We start from the raw sequence: 21,565 nt of genomic DNA, 5'->3' as shown, positions 1-21,565 counted from the left end.
GGCTCACTCACAGCTCCTAGAGGGTTCCCCCCCTCTGCTTAACGCAGCTTTGGGGGGCTATAATTCAAATGCCATGCACTCTGTAAAAGTGCACCATTCGGTGTTTTTTGTTTTTTGTTTTCACCATTCGGTGGTTTTTAGTGTACTCGCAGATAGGGGCCACCATCGGCACGATCCATTTCAAGATGTTTTTATCACCTCAAAAAGAACCCCTGCCCCTTGGTGGTCCCCTCTCCAGTCCCTCCTCCCCTGGCCCTCAGCAGCCATAGCCTGCCGGCTCCCTGTAACCCTCCCTGTAACCCTCCCTGTCCTTGATGTGTCACGTGGATGGAACCGTGTCAAACCACTCCGGTCTTTGTGTCCGGCACCTTTCACCGAGGGAGACGTTCTCCAGGGTCGCCTGCTGCTGCGGCAGGGGCGGGAATTTCACCCTTTCTATGGGTGGATGGTGCTCCCTGGCGCTGACACAGTGCATCGGCCACCATTGGGGTTATTCCTGCCGTTGGCTGGAGTGAATAATGCTGCTTGGGGCATTTGACAGGTTCCTGCGTGGGTGTGTGCTTTTGCGTCTCTCGGGTGTGTGCTTAGGAGTGGAATTGCTGGGTCACGTGGTCGCCATTGGATTATTTGAGAAAGGGCCAGTCTGTTTTTCAGAGCAGCTGGACCACTTTGCATTTCCTCCAGCGACGTAGGAGGGTCCCCCTTTCTCCACGTCCTTGTCGTGTCTGCTTATCGCCGGATGTGTTGATTCCAGCTAGTCTGGTCGGGCTGAAGTGGTATTTCATTGTGGTTTTGATTTGTTGATGACTAACGATACTGAGCGTCTTTTCATGTCCTTACTGGCTCCTCTGAGTTGATAGGGTATTTATTTTTTCCTTTTAATAAAGTTTTTTTCCTGAATTTCCAAATCATTTTAGGTTTAGAGGAAGGCTTCAAAACTAGTACAACACACTCATTCACCCTCACCCAGATTCCCCAAACGCTAACCGTGCTTGCTCACTCATTCTCTAGCTCTGAAACGTTTCGTAGCAAGTTGAAACGCGAAGGCCTTTTACTTCCAAATACTTTGTGTATTTTCTTTAAAAAAAGAAAAAAAGCACCAACATTCTCCTAGGCAACCACAAAACATGATCAAAATCAGAAAACCAGCACTGACTCAATACTATAATTTACTGAATTCAATCAAGTTTTGCCAAATCTCTGGGTATCAGCATTTTAAAAATGCCCACAGATTATTCTCTGCAAGCAAAATAGAGACAGACTCAGAGAGAGAGAGCAGGCTGTCAGCTCTGGGCGGGGGCGGGGGTGGGGACTGAGCAGAAAAGGAAAAACAAAGAACTCAGGGACCCAGAACAGCAGTGATGATTCCGGGGTGGGAAGGAGGGAGGGGGCGGGTGGAAGGAGGTAAAGGGGGGTAAATGGTTATGGGGAAAAAAGCTCACCGGTGGCTCTGATGGACATTTGGTATCTCCGTCACCTCTTTGGGCAGAGGAGGACAGTGACAAAGAATGGTCTCCCCGAGGTCATCAGCAATTAGGGCAGTTTTCAGGGGGGCCCCACCCCTGGGTCACCTTGGTGGGTGGGAGTTAGGAAAAGACTCCTCTCCTGAGCCTGGACCAGGTGGCAGCCAGCTTGGCGAGGGGACAGCACCTTCGTCATTGCATCATGGCCCCTGCACATTGGCACGTGGCGCGTTCTCCACCCAGGAATGACTGAGGCTGAGAGGAGGAGGGGAAAGGCGAGGCTCCTGGTCGCCTGGGACCCCGCATCTGTGCTGCTTAGTGCAACCTGTGCCCTTCCTTCTGCCCAGGGAGAGCCTGGGCTTGGCGTTGGAGTGGGGAGGAGAGGGAGCTGGTGCCAGGCAGAGGCACAAACGGTTTCTTTGTTGCACTCTGTGCTGGCAGCGGCTGAAATCCCTGCCGAACTCCATCCAGCATGCCCTCTCTCTCCTGCCAGCTAGCACCTGCCTCTAGAGTCCACCCCGTTCTGCATGCCCATCCCTCCCACCAGCCTCCCCTCCATCCTGGTGATCTGACCTCACCTCCTTCCTGATGCAAACCCCAGTGGACTGCACGCTCCTTCCTGTTCAGAGTGCGTTTATGGAGATGCGTGGGTGAGCAATGAAGGAATGGGACGAGAAGGGGGACCCACACCCACGTAGTGCCTGGGTATGCAGAGTGGGGTCGCCAGACCAGCAGCAGCCTGGTTAGAACTGTGAGTGCTCAGGCCCTGCCTCAGGCCTGTCGCATTGGAAAGTGGGGAGTGGAGCTGAGCCAGCCCTCCGGGTGCTGGGGCTGCCTCAGAGCTGCGACCCAGGGAGGTCCAGGCAGGACCAGGGGAACTCAGTCCCTCTCTGGTTCAAGAAACTCAAGGTAGATATTCTTGGCAGCTGGTGAGTCAATGCCACCACGGATCTCCAGTGTACTGGTGGTGTGCCAGACGAAGGAAACGGGAAAGTGCTCGGGTGGGAGAATGGGACTGGGCGAGGGGACCCCGAAGCCTGTAGAAGGCCGCCAGGGAGGCCCCTCGAGCTCCGTCTGGGCTGAGTTTGGGGTTCCACCGATGGAGGCAGACTCCTCAGCCATCGTGGCTCTGGGTCCAGGCCCTCAGAGCAGTCCTGAGGAGAAGTGTATCGATCAGTTGTATCAGGATATTCTCACAGATTTGCCTTTCACATTGTTCCCACGAGTTTGGGGATTAACAAAAACAACACTTGGCAGTACACATGAGAAAACAACAGTGCAAGTTTGTAGTGAGACAGAGGAAGGATCTGGACCTTCTCGGTCAAGTTGATTTAAAACTTGGATATCCACGCACCTTAGAGACCCTGTGGCCCAATAACCTTAGGAAATGCCTTTTACTGCTTGCAGAACTTCGGTCCTTCGTGCATGCTATAGCGCCCGTATAATTAGACAATGCAATGACTGGATGGTTGAAATCCTTCCCGTCTGTTATAAAAAATCCCTTTTATATGCATATTTAAAATCCTGGCTCATCATTTCGAAGTCAGACGATCCTGCCCACCAGGCAGCATGTTCTGGGACCTTGTGTGGCTTCCCTGCTGCCCCTCTCCCCCGCCCTAGTCACAGAACACGGACAAGTGTCATTCTGTCCTTGTTGGTGGCTGCCTGTGGCTCTGTTCGAGCTGTGTCTCATATTTAGTCATTGAGAGTAGAAAGGTTTGGTCACGTGGCAGGCAATTTTCATTTTCTAAAGCAGCTGAATCGGAAGGAGCCAGTTAATGCAAACACAGACCGTTGGTTTTCTGCAGTTGGTGCGGGGGGAGGTCGGTCTAAACTCTCGGAAGGTCTGAGGCGCAGCTCTCAGAAAACGGGAAAGAAACCGGGTACAGCAGCCAGGCCCGGGGCTGGTCTTGAGGGGCCCTCCTTCAGTTAACAGACGGGAATGCTTTGTGATTTTGATGTCAGAAATGCTAGTATTTCTAAAGTGCTTCAGAAGACCTCCAAAATATGTAAACACCCTTGCCATGTGCACTATTTTCGAAGGAGGGGTTTGCACAGAAGAGGTCTCACTGCAATGAGTTCAGTGTTACAAAGCTGTTGGCATTTGTGTGTTTTTTTTTTAACTTCTTATCCTATTCGGTTACATTAACTGCCTCTTCAGTCAATTCAAAGTGCTCCTTATGCTAAAATCTAATAATGTACCTGTATTTAAAAAGGTATATATTACTGAATGCAGTTTTTTCCCCAAACCACCATCCCTACTGCGGCCAGATGATCCTGCCAAAGCACATCCCCATCGGAAGCTTCTCACCAGCACTGAAGCCCAGTGTCTGCGGGAGGACAGCCAGAGCCCTGTCCCTACCCCGGCCGACCCCTCCAGCAGCCTCTCCTGCGGCCACCAAACACAGCTCCAGTTCCCCCAGCTGGTGAACACTGGGGGCAGGTCAGGAAGTGTTGACTTCGTTCTACTGCAGTCCAGCGGTCCTGAAAATCACTGGGTGGGGGGACGACAGGTTACAGAGAGAGGTCACATCATCCCTAGGCTGTGGTCCCGTGGATTAGGAAGACAGTGTGTGCCCACCATTCTGGAACCTTCACGCGTTTGGGAGGCGCTCTCTCCTCCTGGGTGGCGCAGTCGTGGTGGTTCTGTTCCAGTTCGGGGGCTTCCTTTCTTCATCAAGGCTCTGGCAGCCATTGGGCATCACTGTTCACTATTCATGTGAACAGACTTGACCTCAGTCAAAACCTAAGCTTAATTGCTGGATATTAGCAAGTGAAAAGTGAGTTTTCACGATGAATTAAAAAATGCATCTTTTAGAAAGAAACTATCTTTATAAATGGCATCGGAGGGGGAAGACAGAGAGAGAGAAAACACCTGCCTTTCAGATCAAAGGCACTACTTGTGGACATGGTGATGGTGGGCCTAAAAGATCAATGGCAGTCTGTGACACCAGGTTCCAGCTGACATGTTCCATGTGTTTTGCATGTGCGCTTGCACGGACACCTAGGCTCACATGAAGCGCCCTCCGGTGCAAGCTGGTCAGGGCCCGGGTCACTCTTCTAGTGGGACTTGAACGTCTCTGACTCAGAGTCAAAGGACTTGTTGGGTCCCCTCTTTCAAGTCACTTGTCTCAGTTGCCTGTGTCACCGTGAGAGCAGCAGGGTGAGTAGAACTTGAGCCTGGGAGAGGGTCAGGGACATGATCCTGGTCTCTCTAAGACCTTGGCATTGAGAATGCTATTTCTCCGGTACTGGGCCTTCACTCCACCTTCTGCTGGCTCCTGCTGATGACATCGAGGTGTCTTCCCCTCTTCCCAAGCGAAGAGCTGCGTGGCCCTGTGGTTTGCGCTTATTGGCCAGGTCCGTTACACACAGCCCCTAGGGTATGAACAAACTATCACAGGAGTGGTTCCAGTGCCACGTACACCTTTCCTATGGTCAGTCCTCACTCCAGGCAGACTTGCTGTCACCACTGTTTTCTGGGGGAAGGCCCCTGAGGTTCTTAAACGATGTGCCCAAGGTCACAGAATTAAGGGCCAGAAGTTAGATTTGGAATCCAAGCCCATGAAATGACATGGCTCTTGCTTGCTTCACTGGGGAACGCTAACTCAGCCTGGAGTGGGGGACGGACGGTTCAGGAGGAGGGCAGAGCGAGAGCAGGGTGTCAGGACTTTAAACCGGATGCTGTGTGTCAGCAAATGCAAGTTATTTCACCCTGGTGGAGTCACTGGAGTCTACTGGACTGCAGTGGGGACTTTCCTTACCTGCTGATTACCCACCCCCACCCCACCCCACCCCACCCCACCCAGCCACCCCCTGCTGAGTCATCACAGCCAGCCAGCTTATCAGCAGAGGTATCCAACCCCCTTTCCAGTATCCAGCCCTGAATAACTTCAGGGGCAAGGCCTCCCCTCTGGCAAGGTGGAGGTCTGGCTTTAGGAAATACCACCCAGGGGGCTGGGGACCACAACATCCCATGAGAGATGAGAGGGTGGGGTGAGGGGGTGTTGGGGGCTCAGTGGGACTCTTGGGGGCTCACTCAGTCACAGGCAAGGAGCTTGGAGACCCACTCAGCAGCCATGGGGAAACTGGTCACGCTTTGCTTTTAACAAGCTGGATCGATGCGCAGTCCGGCCACATGGCCAGGGGTGGAGGGGGGGCTCCCAGGAAGAGGGAGTGGGGCCGCAACATCTTTCTCACGTCCCAGGTCGCTGGACCTTTGGGCTCTTGGTCCCAGAGCCCCTGGGCACTCACATGGATCACATTTGGGAGGTGCTTTGAGGGGGCAGTTATAAATACTTGAATTTAAAGCTACTGAAACTTTGTTGGGAAAGGCATGCACCAAGGAAGGACAGGGGAAGAATAGAGCAAAATTCCTTAAGCCTCCTTCCCATGCCTACTGCACCCCAAGGTCCACATTCCCTGGCCACTGCCTTTGGGCACCTCGGTCGCTGCACGGCAGGGTGTGTGTAAGCCTTGGGACCTTGGGGTCCTTGGGACCAAGCTTGGCCCAACTGCTCCATGGGGCCTGGAGGCTGCAGCCTGAGGGCCTGGCAAAGTCTGGGGACTTTGGGGACCTCTACCTCCAGGACCCCCATCCTTGCCCCTCTCTGTGACTCACTTCTGTCCCAAAGGATGCACCCAATACTCTAGTGAAAGAGCAAAAGCAAGCCATTTTATTTAAAAACAAGAATGTTTAGAGATAATCAAGCGTGTGGTGAACTCACAGTACAAGCCCCTCTCCCATCCAGACCTTGCACTCCCCAGACCTTTGCGAGCTTCTCCCATTTCCTTCCCGGGTGATTCTTCTGTGCAGGTACAAACACGCATCCCACCCACAACGTTAAAAGGAATCAGGTGCAAATTACTATATTCTAATCACTTCGATTTTTGTCACCTAACCGTGGGTTTGGACACAGGCACTCTGCCAGTCCCACGGGCGTCGCATTCTTCATACGGCTGCACAGGGCCCACGGTCACAGTCGTGAGTTCTGGGCCAGTGGGCGAGTCCCAGAGAGGGGCTCGCCAGTGGTGCCATCATCACGCAGCGCCACCTCCCCTCCCCACCACTCCACCCCTGTCCCCGCAGCCAGGGCAGGTCCCCAGCTCAGCAATCCGCGGGAACTTTTTCAGGGGACTCTCGTGTGAGGGAGCCCACGGAAGTGGCCTGTGCCCCGCCCCGCCCAGCCCACGAGCCCAGGCGTGCCCGCCTGGCCCCCGCCGCAGGCAGTCCCAGGTCCAGCCGCCCGCCCTCCTGCCCGCCCTCCGGCCGGCCCCCCTCCCGGGCGCTGTGCCCGTCCCCAAAGCGGCTCGTCACCGCTCCGAGGCCAATGGGCTGGGCTGCACGGCCGCGCGCACTCGCACCGAGTCCCCAGTCCCTCCCGCGCTCTCCCCGGAGCAGCTCTCCAGATCCGCAGCCGTCTCCCGGCCCGCTGCCTCCGCCGTCGCCATCCGCGCCGCCATGCAGCCTGCGCATGCCTCGTCCCTTCCTCGGCGGCTGCTGCTGCTGCTGCTCGCGGCGCACGTCTCGGTGCAGCTGCCCAGGTCCAGCCGCGCCTCGCTAGTCCCCGCCGGCTGCCCTGAGCGCTGTGAGGCGGCGCGCTGCCCAGCGCCGCCAGGACACTGCGAGGGTGGCCGCGTCCGCGACGCGTGCGGCTGCTGCGAGGTGTGCGGTGCGCCCGAGGGCGCGGAGTGCGGCCTGCAGGAGGGCCCCTGCGGAGAGGGGCTGCAGTGCGTGGTGCCCTTCGGGGTTCCCGCCTCGGCCACCGTGCGGCGGCGCGCGCAGGCCGGGCTCTGCCAGTGCGCCAGCAGCGAGCCGGTGTGTGGCAGCGACTCCAACACTTACGCCAACCTGTGCCAGCTGCGCGCAGCCAGCCGCCGCTCGGAGAGTCTGCACCAGCCGCCGGTCATCGTCCTGCAGCGAGGCGCCTGCGGCCAAGGTATCAGCGGGGGGTGTTCCCCACCCTGCCCCGGCGGAGCCTAGCTCCGGGGAGCTTCCAGGTCTCCCCATCCCGGCCCCACACTGCCCTTCTCGGGGACAGACGGACAAACCGAGGGGCAGGAGAACGTTGCGGGATGTTCAGGCACCCACTCGCTGGGAGAGAAGGGCGCTGACCCTGGGCAGTATGCCGCGGGTTCCCCCTGAGCCAAGCTTTGCGCCTAGCCTGGGATCGGTTCCGCACCCGGTGGGGGCCCAGCGGGTACGCAGCATGTTGTCCTGCAGTCAGGGTGACAGGGCGTCCCCACCTGGTGACCGGCTGCTGGGTGTCCTGAGGGGAACCCCACAACACTGGACCGGGGGACACAGTTAGGAATGTGAGCATTCGAGAGGAGGGAAGTTCTGGGCCGGGGAAGGTAAGTACCTTGTGCCAAGCAAGCTGGAGTCGTTGGGACCACAGGGACTCATGTCTGTCGCTTTCCATTCTGAATACTTCTCCGCATCCGACTCCCCTAGCCCCTGTAAGACGATCCACACATTCACTTTATTATGGGTCCCGCTTGGGACAACTTTATTTAACTTTTTATTCGAAAGGAACCGTTCTGCCCGTCCCACGCCCAAGTCTCCCCAGACGCTCTCCCTGGCCAGGCATGGGCTTCTTGCTGCAGACGCCGCCGAGGCGTGGCTGCCAGCCTAGCTTCTCGGTGTTTTGAGCCAATCCTACAAAAATGAAAGTGGCTCTTCTTGAATAAGCTGAATGGGCTTTTGGGTCACAACCTGTAAAGAGGTGGAAGTGTGAGGGATTAGGGATGAGGAAGAATTGTATCCTTTCTCTCTTTTCTGTATCAACAAACCTCATCTCCGGTGGTGGGGGTGCTGAGGGTGGAGAAACCTTCAGAGACCTTCCAGAAGGACACTTCTCTCCGGGCGGAGAGACCATGTGGGTAAACAATGTGGAGTTCAGCTGCGGCCAGTCCAGCCTTGCAGGGCCAGCAGGGCTTGGCAGTGTCCCTAGCCTCAGCCACCCTCTGTCTTCGCACCGTGGGCAGTGCATGGAGAGGGGGTGAGAGGAGCCCGGGGGAAGGGGCTGGTCTGGGTCTGGCTTTTCTTTGTGGGAATGTGACTGACTAGGACCTGGCACAGTTTGACTCACACTGAGGGGAAGGCGCCAGGGAGTGTAGAAAAACTTGGAGAGTGCAAGGAGCCTGGTACCCACCCTCAGGAAACAGCCTGGTTCAGGGAGGAGAGCTCCCCGCAGAGGAGTGAGTGGCTGCGGAGCCTGGTCTGCGATGAAAACACGCACCTTTTGGTGCCTGCTCTGTGCTCCAGCCCTTGTGCCGGAGGTGCCCACGTGAGACCTTCACAGCCGCAGAGGAGGAAGCCTCTGCTACCATTCCCATTTTGCAGGTAGAGGAACTGAAGTTGCATTATGTGCCCAAGGCTACGGAGCCAGAGGTTGAACCCAGACAGTCTGAACCCAACACTGCTCTGAGTGCAGTCCTCAGCCCTAGAGCTGGGGGGAGAGGTCAGGCGGGATGAAGGACATTTCCAGAAGGCTGGGGCATGCATCACATTCAGCTGGAGTGGGGCACATCCTGAGTGGAGCCTTGTTCGGGGAGTGGTGAAGTGACCAGTGCATCCGGGACAGGTGGGGAGGGCATCGGGGGCGAAGCAGCTGCTGGCCCAGGGTCCTGAGTAACTGGTGCCTAATGTACGGCCAGTGAGGTGAGTCCCCTAGTGACGTTGGAGTTGGCAGCCATTCGCAGTCACTGTGTGGAGGGAAACAGGTCCTCTCTCTGGGTTGGGCCCTCAGGCTCCCTGGACAGCCAGCCAGTGGACAGCCGTGCAAGGATGCGTGTGGCCCCTGAAAAGAGGGGAGACAGAGAGGGTGCAGCGCTGCGCTCATCCTTCCCTCTTTCTTTCTGCAAATATTGGTTGCGCTCCACCGGGTGTCTGGTGCTTTTTGTCTGTCTGCCTGCCCGCCTGCCCGGAGGAGGCGCCAGATAGGCATACGGATGGGTGATGAAAGGATGAATGGATGGAGAGACAAGAAGTGCTTGAACTACGAAGCTATCCGCTTTTCCTTTAATGGGAGGCTTTGCTTTTTCCACCCCCCTCTCCCCTGCTCTAGCCCTGTGCCCTTGACCTTATGGAGATGCCCCTGAGAATAGAGCCTGGGAGCCAAGACTTCATTCAGTTTCAGCCCTGCCCACCTGCAGGTCCCTGGATGTCATTGTTAAATGAGGTGACTTGGCCGCCTGCTCTGGCTGAGAGAGTTGGCAGGAGTGCTGTTTTAGCAGGGAGTGGGGTGGGGGGGAGTGGCGGGGCACAGGAGGCCTTTTGGAGGCCTGAAGCTGGAAGAGCCCTGCCAGGAAGTGAGGGAGGAGCCTCGGAGACAGGAGGCAGGCCCACGATTTCCGATTTCCGAGATGCTAAGGAGGGCTTGTCTGGGGCAGAGAGGAAGGAGGAGGAAGGGAGGGAGTGTCCTGGGGCTGGAGGCCCTGGGCTGGTGAGCAGTGTGTTTTGGAGGCAGGATGGGTCTTCAGATGGTGGAGGGTGGCATCCTTCAAAAAAGAGCTTGTTAGCCCTGGCTGGTGTAGCTCAGTGGATTGAGTGCGGGCCTGTGAAGCAAAGGGTCACTGGTTCGATTCCCAGTCAGGGCACATGCCTGGGTTGCAGGCCAGTTCCCAGCAGGGGACACATGAGAGGCAACCATACATTGATATTTCTCTCCCTCTCTGCTTTCCTTCCCCTCTAAAGATAAATAAATAAAATCTTTTTAAAAAGAGCTTGTTAGTCTGTGAGCTGTTTAACAAAGACTCCAGCGGGCATCTCTAATCATGGTCCTGGAATTGAAGGCAAATCACCTATTTCAGGAATCCACGCTGCTGTCAGGGTTCGGACGGAGAGTGCCCAGCTGTACTAGAGAACAAAGGCCTGTCCGCTTCCGCCGTCAGCAGTTCGGATTAGTTTAAAGTGAAAGCTCGGCACGGGTCAGGAGATTTCAGAACAGGAAGGACTTGTAACTAACAATAGTGTAACCAAATAATAGGGACTAACGTAGGCTTGGTGCCCGTTCTGTGTCTGGGGTCCCTGAGCCCATTTGACCCTCCTGGCCATCCTGTGAGGGGCAGGGTTGCCGCCCTGTGTCACTGCTGGCAGACAGAGGCCAGGGTGGCACCTAATCCGGGTCTTGAACCCACGCATCTGGTCCAGAGCCCATTCCCAATCACCATGTGTGCTGATGGAGAAACGGAGGTTCTAAGCCAACCCCAGCTAAGCCTCAGCTAACAGCTGGAATAAACTGCTCCAGATGGCCATGGCCTTGAGATGAAACACGAGACACATCCCAGCTCTCGGGCAGCAGGCATGGGAGCCAGAGGACAGCCAGCCCTCGCTGAAGAAAAACAAGAGAACAAGGTGCTGCAATAAAGTGGAGCCCTGGGCCCTGAGTTGCTGGTGGGGAGAGAATTCCCAGGCCTCGCCGAAGCCCGGCCCGAGTGCACGGCGTTGCACACTCTGCTGAGAATGGACATGAAGCCCGGAAAGAGGCCCGAAAAAAGACTCCCAAACACCAGGAGCCAAGTCCATCTGTCCTCCTGGTACACACTCCAGGAAAGCCCACAGACAGCAGCCCAGATGGGCCCAAGGGTCTCCACGCCCTGGGGCGCCCCCAGCTGGTCTCACCGGGCGCTGATGAGGGAAGGCATCTGGAGGTGGAGGCTGGCTGGGCGCTGCAGGTGAAGAACCGCAGGCTTCGATGTTTCTAAGACAGCACTCACCTGGACTGGTTGTCTTCTTTTTTTTCCTTCAACCCTCAGCTGAGGACATGTTTATTATTGATGTTAGAGAGAGAGGAAGGTGGAGAGAGAAACATCGATCAGTTGCCTCCCATATGCGCCTCGACCAGGGATTGAACCCACAACCCTTTGGTGTCCTGGTTGACTCTCCAACCAACTGAGCCATCTGGCTAGGGCAGTTGGTTATCTTCTTTTATTATGTGTTGGTTTTGCTAGAGAGTTAAAATATTAAGGTTTTATAACATTAGTAAGTTAACAGTGAAAGCCAAGCGTTTGAGTAACTTCATTCCATCCAGAGAGCTGTAAATTGGTTGCATCAGAACCTAAAATAACTGCCTTCGGTCAGCGGTGGTGGTGTGGACCATGAGCTGTCTGTGGTTGGAGGCCCGGCAGCCCCGGGACTGGGGGGCTGGGCCCTGAGTCCATGTGGGGCTGCGCGATTCTGGACGCGTAGCCGTGCCTTGGAGCGAGCAATCAGAGTTTCCATGAGCGTGTATTTGAAGTGAATAAATAGCTCTGGTCAGGCTTCATTTGAAGAAGAAATCAAACTTGGCAGCAGTTGAGGGTTCCTTGGAAGGCCAGCTGGTGTGGAGGGACGAGCAAGCGGGCAGTTGGCTCGGGCCCTTCCCCGGCTATTACCTGACCAGGTGACTGGCCACTGACCTCTCAGGGCCTCCGCCGTGATGGGATTGGATCAGATGATCCCTGAGGGCCCTTCTGGCTGGACTGGGCTGTGATTCATGCAACAAACCCGTCTCTGGAGAATTGTGGTCACCTCATCCCTGTTTTTTTTTTTTTTTTAAGATTTTATTTATTTATCTTTAGAGGGGAAGGGAAGGAGAGAGGGAGAGAAACATCAATGTATGGTTGCCTTTCGTGCGTCCCCTGCTGGGAGTTGGCCTGCAGGGAACTGGCCTGCAACCCAGGCATGTGCCCTGACTGGGAATTGAACCTCGATCGTCTGATTCGCAGGCCCGCACTCAGTCCACTGAGCTGCACCAGCCAGGGCACCTCATCCCTGCTTTAAAGGCTGGGCTGGCTTCTTCGGGAGTTCATTTCTTTTTTAAAAATTATTGATGGTTAAAGCCAAGGTCATCTTTGAATGCATGTGACCGATCTTGGGCCTGGCGGCCTTGTGTTTTGTTCAGCTTCGTGCCAGCTGCTGCGAGGCCCTGGACAGCCACAGTGGTGACAAGCCCGCCCCCAGGAGATGAGGCTCCAGGGAGCCTGGTGTCCCTCTTGGCTTCCCAGGGACCGGGAGGCCGGGGTATGAAGGTCTGCGGGAAGAGGCCCCTCCTGAACCATTACATGTCTCCTTCCACACCCTCCCTGCCATTAAGAAAGAAAATCAAAGAGAAACTGAGACATGAAGCCATTACAATCGCTTTTCCAAAGGCCCCACGCAGTGGCAGGAGCACGGGTGCTGCTGGCTGACGTGGTCTGACAGGCACAGGCCAGGGCAAGGTGCAGCAGAACAGACGAGAGAGGCAGTGAAGGGGCCCCTCTGTTGCTGCTTCGGGGTGCAGAGGTCAGCTTTTGGGATCAGTGACGTGAGGTGCATTTAGAGCATTTATTGAACGCCTACTGTGCACTCAGAAGTGTCCGGGTCTGGGGAGTCAGTGGTGAGTAAGGCTTGGCGGCCCTTACTAAAGTTCATAGTTGGTCACGTAACACCCAAAGGCTGGAGCCAGAGCAGTACCTCCTGACTGTGTGGCCTGATCCCCCTAAGTCTCGGTGTCCTCATCAGTAAAAGAGCGATAAAATTAATAGCATGGCCATCCACACCTTAGAGGGCTGTTGGAGGAAGAAAGCGCCTAATCCCATGATGAGCAGAGAACTGTGCCAGAACACAGCAGGCAGAGTTGGCAGAGAGCCCTTGCCCTCCTCATCCTCGAGCTGTCCCGCAGCGAGGCTCTCGGTGGAGGAAGAGCTGTGATGGGCTTGTCTTCCTGGGAATAAGGTGGGCAGGCCGGTTATAGGAGGGGGAAGAGGCAGGGGGGGTGTCCTGGAGCCTGGCTTGGAGTTTGTCACTAAGTAAGTGAGAAAAGGTTCTCCTGGCAGAGGGATCCAGAGGCGACCTTGCCGGTCACCTTTGGAACCCTGCAGGACAGGGGTTGCCTATTTCAGGCGGGAAGTACATGCCTTCTGAATGAAGACCTGCGTGTCTAGAATGCCTGGGACATCACGAATGTCACCTCATGGACCTTCCCTGGACTTGGCAATGCTCAGGGGATGGCAGTTGTACAGAAGCCCTGAGACCCTCTTGAATGGTGCTGGGTTTGGTTTCCATGCTTTGGAAATTTCTCACAGGGACAGATGGGTCACATCTCTGGGAAACAAAAAGGGGTGCAGGAGTCCATGGCTACTCTGTTCGTGTAGATTCCTGGGACAGGGGTCAGGTAAGCCTATTTCGTAACAATAATTCGCATTATGGGACAGCAGCCCGTCCCTCACCAGCAGTCAGCCCTGTCTCCCGAGGCACCCGATGGTCTCGGAGGGCGGTGGTTGTGGCTGCCGTGGTGATCATTTGCAAATTCGAATAAGCTCGTCGTCATGACTCAGAGCCGTGTGCAACATCTTCAGGCCTCGGGAAACTTTTAAACGTTCATTGTGCAATCAGATCTCGGGAAGACCGTAGGCCCGCCTGCGTGGTGAGCTGTTCTGTTTTGTGTTTTCTCCTCTCAGGACAGATTGTGGTGCATCGTCCAGCAGTCGAGTTAGCTCATACCCCGTGCCCAGGAGAGCCCTCTCTGTGGTGCCAGCATTCTGAGCAGCGGCCACCGCTCGGTGGGGATGGCTGGAGAGGGGGGTGTGCCACCAGTTGAGGTGGAATGGCAGATGGCTGCCAACTGGATACAGAGGAGGGAGGAGTCAGCATTTAGCAGTCACAGCTGCCTCTCTCTGGCACAGGCTGAGCTAGCCCGGGGGCAGGGGACAGCATTCTCCGGGACAGCCTGGCACGGAACAGTGCCTGAAGGGCTGGGTGCTGCTCCTGGGACAGCACTGCCTTGCTCTTCCCTCTCTTCATGACTCTGGCAGGCGGGGCATTGTCCCCCGTCTCCCAGAGAGCAGAGCCAGTGAATGAATCGTCCCAGGCGCCCAGCCCAGCGGGAGGGGGCAGAGCCGGGACTGAACCCAAGTCTGTCTTACTCTCCACCTGCTCGGGAGGCTGCTTTGACTCCAGGGTTACTTAGAGGCACTCGGTCTGCTCTCCAAATATCTGGGGGCTTTCCAGCTCCCTCTCTGTGGCTGGTGTCAAGTGCAGTCCCCTTGTGGTCTGAGGACGTTTTTTGCAGGGTGTCTGTTCTTTGACATTTGTTAGGGTGTGTTTTGTGGTGCGGAGGGTGGTCTCTCTTGGTGAATGTTCCATGTGAATGGCAGAATGTTATGCTGTTGTTGGGAGAGTCTTCTGTTGACATCCCTACGTCCAGTGCACTCACAGAGCTATTTGAGTCACCTGCAGCCTCCCTGGTTTTCTGCTGCCTGCGTGTCTATCAGTTCCTGGGAGGGGTGTTGGGGTCTCCTGAGCCAATAAAGCCCCGAACTGTTGGCTCCATTAAGGTCCATGGTGTTAGGAGACCTGGGTCTTGCCCCACTTGGACCTTTTGGATGAGCGACTATCTCCCTCCAGCCTCCGTTTTCTCATCTGCAACATGGGATGGTGATGCTGCCCCAGAGTCCTCAGAAGGACACTGTGAGCGTCAGATGGGTCAGCCAGGGGCATTGCCATTGTAAGGAGTGAGGATCTCTGCCTGGCGATCCCAGACTCCTCCGGGACTCCTGGAGGAACCTAGGCCGATCAGTGGAGCCAAGGATGGAAATGCAGGAGGCTTCCTGGGCACCAGGACATGGGTCTCCTCTGGGCGTGTTCCGTGGTCCCATTGAGATATTGTAGCTTGGCCAAGGTGACGGAATTGTCCTCAAGCACTGACCCTCTGTTTTAGGGACACTGAAGGCAGAGGTTGCCACCCCCATCTCCCAGAGCAGACGCTGTGGTTCGAAACGGCAGAACCCCCACCACCACAGAGCGCGCACAGCTGTCTGCGCCTGTTTTGCAGTGAGCGTGTGCCACTGGCCGGGGGCCCGGGGCCTGGGGCCTGGGCCTGGGCCTGCCTTCTGAGTTTCTCCGATGTGTTTTGATGGAATATTTGCTGGTCAAGAAAGGTCAACCTGAGTTGAGGTTGCTTGGAGCCTAGCTTGACGTTTCCCCATCAATTTGACTCTGAGAAGAGCAGCCCGATGTGGTTCATTGGGAACAACCCTGGTGAAGTCTGGTAGCAGCACAGAAGGTGTGGGCGGAAGGGCGGAACTTCAGGCCATCCTGAAAGGGCCCTCTCTGTGGGGCTGTGTGTGACTCTCATCTGTCCCCGGGGGGGTCGCTTCACCAGCCAGCCACGTAGCCCCCCGTCCCCTGAAAACTCTCACTGCACTCTCGCCTTCCACAGCCCATCTCTGACCACACCCACTCCCCGTTTTCACGTCTTCCCGCATCTTCTGGGCAAGGGCACCCCCCTTCCCTGCGGGGACACTGGTGGCTGGCCAAAGCCACCAACTGGCTTGTGGAAAGGATGGAATCCTGGAGGGTGAAACCTGAGTGTGGAAGGTCCTTGCAGGTGCTACAGCTCAACCTGTCACTTCACAGATGGGGAAACTGAGGCACTCAAAGGCAGAGGCCAGGGTTCACCCACAGGATTTTCGCAGGAAGCCAAGAAATGGTGGGTGCTTTTACGTAGTCTCCTGTTATGAAATGATGCTAAAGAGAACCCTCCCCCCCAGTGATCTCCGTGGGTTAGAAAAGACCCGAAAGCTGTCCATACAAAGCCTGATTTCTCCTCTCTAGAACTCCGAGTGCCCATTAATGCCCTTGAGCCGTAATTACAGGGATGTTGCAGAGGGGAAAAACAGTCGTTATAAATCAGGGTTCAGATGCTTCGGTGTCTTTCAGGCTGCGGTTAGAGTCTCTGGGCAGAGTGCCGTGTTTCCTCTCGGCATGCAGGCTGCTGCCGGCCATGTCTCTCCCCCTCGCGTGGACATCCAGGGAAATGCATCAGCCCATTTGCTCACATCTTGTCCTGTATCAGCTTTTCCAAGTTATAAAGAGAGTCTAGTTATGACATCAAAAATAGAGAGAAGCCCTGGCTGGTGTGGCTCGGTGGATTGAGGGCTGGCCTGTGAAATGAAAGGTCCTCAGTTCAGGTCCCGGTCAGAGCACGTGCCTGGGTTGCAGGCCTGGTCCCCAGTTGGGGGCATGTGAGAGTCAACCAATCGATGTATCTCTCGCACATCAATGTTTCGCTCCCTAAAAATAGATAACTAAAATCTTTAAAAAAATAAAGAGAGGAAGAAAGGTCTGTGATCCCAGCGGCCTCCGGGCAGCTGCGTCCTTTCTGTCCCGAGCGTCAGTCACCCCAGCGTCTGGCGAACTCTCTCGCCCTCTTCCTGGCCGCCGATGCCACGGCCACTATGGCAGACAAAACTGAAACGGACGTGCTCACGTCCGTGGTTAGTTCTGTATCTAGGCTTATTCCCTTGGGGTAGGTACAAGTGCAACGACTAGGGGGAGGATACGGATTTTTTATGGCTCTTGGCGTATTTTGCTGAATTATTTTCCGTGAGTTTTGTACCCATGTTCATCGCCATCAGCTATGGAATTATCACCTTCTTGAGTCACTGAAAGCCAGGGAAGCCAAGAGAAACCCCCCAAAGAAACCCTTCAGGATAAACGAAGGGGGGCGGTAGCAGACAGGTCCTCGCACTGGGTCGGTAAACTGCCTCATCTGTCTGTATTTGACCTTCATTCTCAGCTCGATCTTGGGGGATGAGCAGCCTGGGGCTGGAAGAGTACTTTCACATTTTGGTTTTACCTGGGGATAGAGCTGTGGTCACAGATTGTCTAACCTGGAAGGGGTCGAGTGGCTGGTGAGGAGCTGGGCAAGCAAGGGGACGTGAGGGCCTGAGGTCACAGGTGAGGCGGGGACAGGGAACCGGAGTTTCTGGGTGCCCGGCCCAGGGCTCTCTGCCTCCCGGACGCCAGCTCCGTCCCGGGTACAGGAGGGGGCCTGACTGTGTCTTTTCGTTTGGAAAAGCGAAGAATGTGTTTACTCACATGTTTTGTACAGATAGAAAGCGCAAGCCACACATATCAAATCCGGTTTTCTGATAACCACGTGAAAAAAAGTGAGAAACAAGTGACATTAATTTTTTTCTTTTTTTGGTTCTGTTTTATTGAGATATAATTCACATACTATAAAATGTACCCTTTTAAAGAAACCTGCCATACTTCCCCCTAAACCCTCCCCCCACCCCCCGCCTCTGCCTAGCCCTAGGCAACCGTTAATCTGTTCTCATCTCAGCTGGATTTCCCTGTGTCCAGACATTCATTCCATATAAAGGGCATCAGATAATGTGCCGCCCTTCGTCACCGCCTCGCTCGCTGAGCACAGTGTCCCTGGGGTGCGTCCGTGCTCTAGTGGGGTTGGCACTTCAGCCCCTTCCTGACCGAGCGGCATCAGCTGCGTGGTACCAGGCTGGACTTGTGTCTGGTCTCCTCTCTGGGGGGGGGTGCTGACCCCAGCCCGAAAGTCCCTTTGAAACGCTCCACCACCGAGGTGCACGTGACCCAGGCAGCCTGTGTAGAAAATGGGGAACTCCATCCTGATGGGAAGGAACCACGTGTGGTGAGGGGAAGATCAGGAAGCCACTTCGCAGATTCATGAGGCCGTACAGCCTTTTGCGGGGCTGGAAAGGATGTCGGAAGTGGTCTGGCCTCCCCTTGTCTTACTAATGAGGTCACTGAGGTGCACAGAGGGGAAGTGGCTTGTCCCGAGTCTCAGGGCTCACTTCTCCCTTCTCCCTTGAGACAGACTCCCTCTGGCTTATCTCACTTTACAAGTGCCCCTCGTTCTCCTCCTCGCGTCTTGAGCCTCATGCTTATAGGCAGGTGGGTTCAGGGTGCTTCTGGATGGAGTGTCTGGCGTCACCTCACGTCACGTCACATCCCTCTCCCACTTTTTTCCTTTTCCCCAAGCCCCAGGCTGTCCCTCTTGCACCAGAGGGTCGAGGGAGGGTGACTGATGCCGCCCGAGGCGTGTGTTCCAGGCCCCTTAATAAACCACCCCTTCGCTTCCCAGCCCACTGCTTGTGGCTGAAACATTCGGGAGCCGGGACTGCCTTGCCTCTCCAGACGTAACAGCCAGGAGCCATCGTAGCAGGAAGAGAGAACCCAGCTGAGAAATCTGGGAAGGTCAAAACTAGAGCCAGATGCTTATCAAGAAGAAAGTTAATAGTGTTTTTGTGAACTGAGCAGTCAGCCGTTTCCCTAAAGATAGTAATAGACACATGCCAGGCATTCGGGAGATTTCTGGGAAAAAAACCCAACCAACCAACCAAACAAACAAACAAATTAAAAAAACAAACCCCAACTCCCCGCCAAAAAAAAACGTGTGGGTAATTGATTGGAAACTTACTTCCCTTGGCCATAAAATAGGTCAGCAAAGAATGTCACAGGCAACAATACTGACCAGGCCCAAGCACTCAGCTCTGGCCAGTGACACTGAGACGTAATTATCAGTGACAGGCACCTTGAAACACAGACACGTGGCCCTGGAAAAAGCACCTGGGCCAGCAGAGGGGAAGCTGCAGAACTGGGCCGTGCTCGTGACTGGCGGTGCGTCCAGGGCTCGGCCGCCAGCTGGCTGGGGGCCCCCAGACACTTGTTGTTAATCGGGTGAGACGGTCTTGGACTTGTTTGGGTCAGTCTTTCTGCCTCTTCCCTTCACCTGCCCAGCCCTTTCCAGCACCATCTGCTGCGTGCAGCCTTGGCCCTGGCCCCTGCAAACAGTTCCTTGCTCTGGACCCAGGGACCTGGGGACCGCTGTGCCGGCTGAGGTCTGGCGTCGGGAGAGCTTCTCCTACTCTGAGCATCTGGGAGGCTCCGGAAAGAGGGGCTGCCAGTGCTGGGAAGTGCCAGCGTGAGCTGGAAATCCAGGCCGGGCTCCCAGCTCCCCCACCTCTTCCTCCTCTATTCATGAAGAGGAAACAAATAGGTCACACGTGACGCCCCTGAATTTTATTTTTTTATTTCTGTGCAAAAGACAGAGAGTACAGTAGTGCCCATTCAATTTGGGGTGTTAAAAAATAGTAACAGTTGCTACTTGTGAATTCAGTTTGTTCGGACAAGAACTGGTCCCAGATCTTTGGCCGTGGGANCCGGGCTCCCAGCTTCCCCGCCTCTTCCTCCTCTATTCATGAAGAGGAAACAAATAGGTCACACGTGACGCCCCTGAATTTTATTTTTTTATTTCTGTGCAAAAGACAGAGAGTACAGTAGTGCCCATTCAATTTGGGGTGTTAAAAAATAGTAACAGTTGCTACTTGTGAATTCAGTTTGTTCGAACAAGAACTGGTCCCAGATCTTTGGCCGTGGGAAGTTTGACGCCAAAGCTGTATGTTTTCTGTCTCCTTCTTCCTAAGATGTGCTCTGGACCTTCAGGTTCACTTGAGACCTCGTCTGCTGCCCGGGCCCCAGCTGGGTGCTGCCTGTCTCCTTCCTGTGCCTTTTCTTGGCGGGCCCGGAGAGCCCTAGTAGGACAGGCTCCTCTGTGCCCAGGCCCCCATGGCCTAGAATTTGCAGCCCCATCACCGATTAGGAGGGGAGTCTGGTTTTCTGGGATGTGCAGTCTCGCCTCCGTGCCTGCCGCCTCCACGCGCCAGAACAGCTCTGAGCCAGCCTCTGGGTTGGAGCCGCGGCTGACAAGTGTCCTTGGAATTTGATGGAGTGGGACAGACAGAATGCAGTCACTCCAACTGAAAACATGGAGAAAGTGAGTCCCGCAGGAAGTCTTTGCTGCAGCCCGTTAGGAACCTGTTTAAACTGATTGCTCTCCTGATGCCCAGAGAGAAAGTTGTCCGAGTTCCCCGGACGAGGGGCAAGTGGAGTCTCTGCCTTCTGGATCCTGTAACTCAGCCTGTCTGCCTCCCTCCCGCTTCCCAAAGCTGCTCCAGCCCTCCCCTCCTGCACCTCACACAGTCATTCTCAAATTCGTCCTTCAGCCTCACAAAGAGAGCTTTTCTTCATGAAAAATCATCCCCCTTGCCCTCCCTGAATGCGGACCAGCACCTCTCCGGCTGCACGGTGTCAAGTTAGTTAACCCCCTGCCTCCTGGTCCGTTCTCTACGCCCCTGCCCTCCTGGGACAGTTGTCCTCTCGGGCCTCAGGTGCCTGCATGTGGCTGGGGTTTCAGAGCCCAAATGCCATTTCTGACATCAGAAGCCCTGATGTGGCAGCAGTGTGGCGGGGCTCGATCCTTCAGCTGAAGCTCGGTGTTCCAGGTGGCCCCTTCGCACTATCCCAGTGCTGGTCGGGGTGGTCTCTCTGTGTCGTTGGCCTTGGCTTTGACCTAGCCTTAAGCATCTCCTGCTCTCTGCTCTGCTTTGTCTCCCTGTTGCTGCACCTCCACCCCATCAGAAGTGTGGGGACCTTTGGCTCAGGGGCAATTCGGTGCTGGGAAGTGGGTAGGGGGTGAAGTGTGTTGGATGGATGAGCCCTGGATCCAGCCCTGACATCGCTCACTTGCCTGGCCCCCCTGTAAAGGTGTCGCAATGTGAGTGGGACAGACGGGTGAGGCCTTGCCCCCGGGTGCACACAGGGTATGTGAATGGAGGGTAATTTCCTCCGAGGGCCCCCTCCAAGTTTGGGCTTGGATCTACTTAGCCAGCAAGCAGCCTCTTTGTAGCTACTTTGGTCTCGCCGTGTCAGGGACAGCGGGGTGACAAGACGTGGCCCTCAGACCGTGTAAAGATGGTGAAGAGGAGAGCTCCCAGCACACACCCCCACGGCCACAGATGCTGGGATGTCACTGAGTTGGGGATCTGAGTCTAGATCGATACTCGGAGGCTGAGGCTGTGAAGACCGGACCCCTGTGGGGGGCTGCTGCTCGGGGTGCAGTGGGAGGGTGAGGACGGCAGTCGAGAAGTGAGTGCCAGACCCCTTGAACAACTGGGCCATCCCCAAAGACTATGTGAAGTTTTCATAACACCCCACTGGGGGTGGCTTCCTTATTCATAGCTTCTGGGCCAGTGGGAACCTGGTTGGCTGTGTCTACTGGTGGCCGGGGAATGTCCCAGAGCTTTGGGGTGGAACTTTGAATGTAGAGCAGGGGTGGATCCAAGCTGGTATCTCAGAGGTGAGTACATCTCTGGGTTGTTCATGGTTAGGAGGGGTCTCCCGACGCTTCAGGGAAAAATGGTCCTGTGTTTCCAACCTCTGTACAATGGACGCCTTATGTGCCCATGCCTTTGAAAGAACTTCATTTCCTTTGTCACTTGTGCCCAGGCCAGGCCACAGCAGGAGGGGAAGGGCTGGA

The 21,565-nt window shown here is 55.6% G+C and overlaps 1 protein-coding gene across 1 annotated transcript in view; it reads left to right on the top strand.

The window, feature by feature from the left end:
- The first annotated feature begins 6,756 nt into the window (after nucleotides 1-6,756).
- The window catches only part of HTRA1 (HtrA serine peptidase 1), a 47,164-nt gene continuing 32,355 nt past the window's right edge, over nucleotides 6,757-21,565 (top strand). The window contains exon 1 of the mRNA XM_037059582.1: nucleotides 6,757-7,402. Within this exon, the coding sequence (XP_036915477.1) occupies nucleotides 6,925-7,402 (478 nt within the window). The 5' untranslated portion in view covers nucleotides 6,757-6,924. The remainder of the gene's footprint in view (nucleotides 7,403-21,565) is intronic.

The sequence above is a fragment of the Sturnira hondurensis genome, unplaced genomic scaffold (genome assembly GCF_014824575.4).
Source record: "Sturnira hondurensis isolate 20B ecotype Veracruz unplaced genomic scaffold, ASM1482457v3 Scaffold0011253, whole genome shotgun sequence".
NCBI lineage: Eukaryota > Metazoa > Chordata > Mammalia > Chiroptera > Phyllostomidae > Sturnira > Sturnira hondurensis.
The sequence above is the reverse complement of the archived record's forward strand: the minus strand, read 5'-3'. Positions and strand labels throughout refer to the sequence as shown.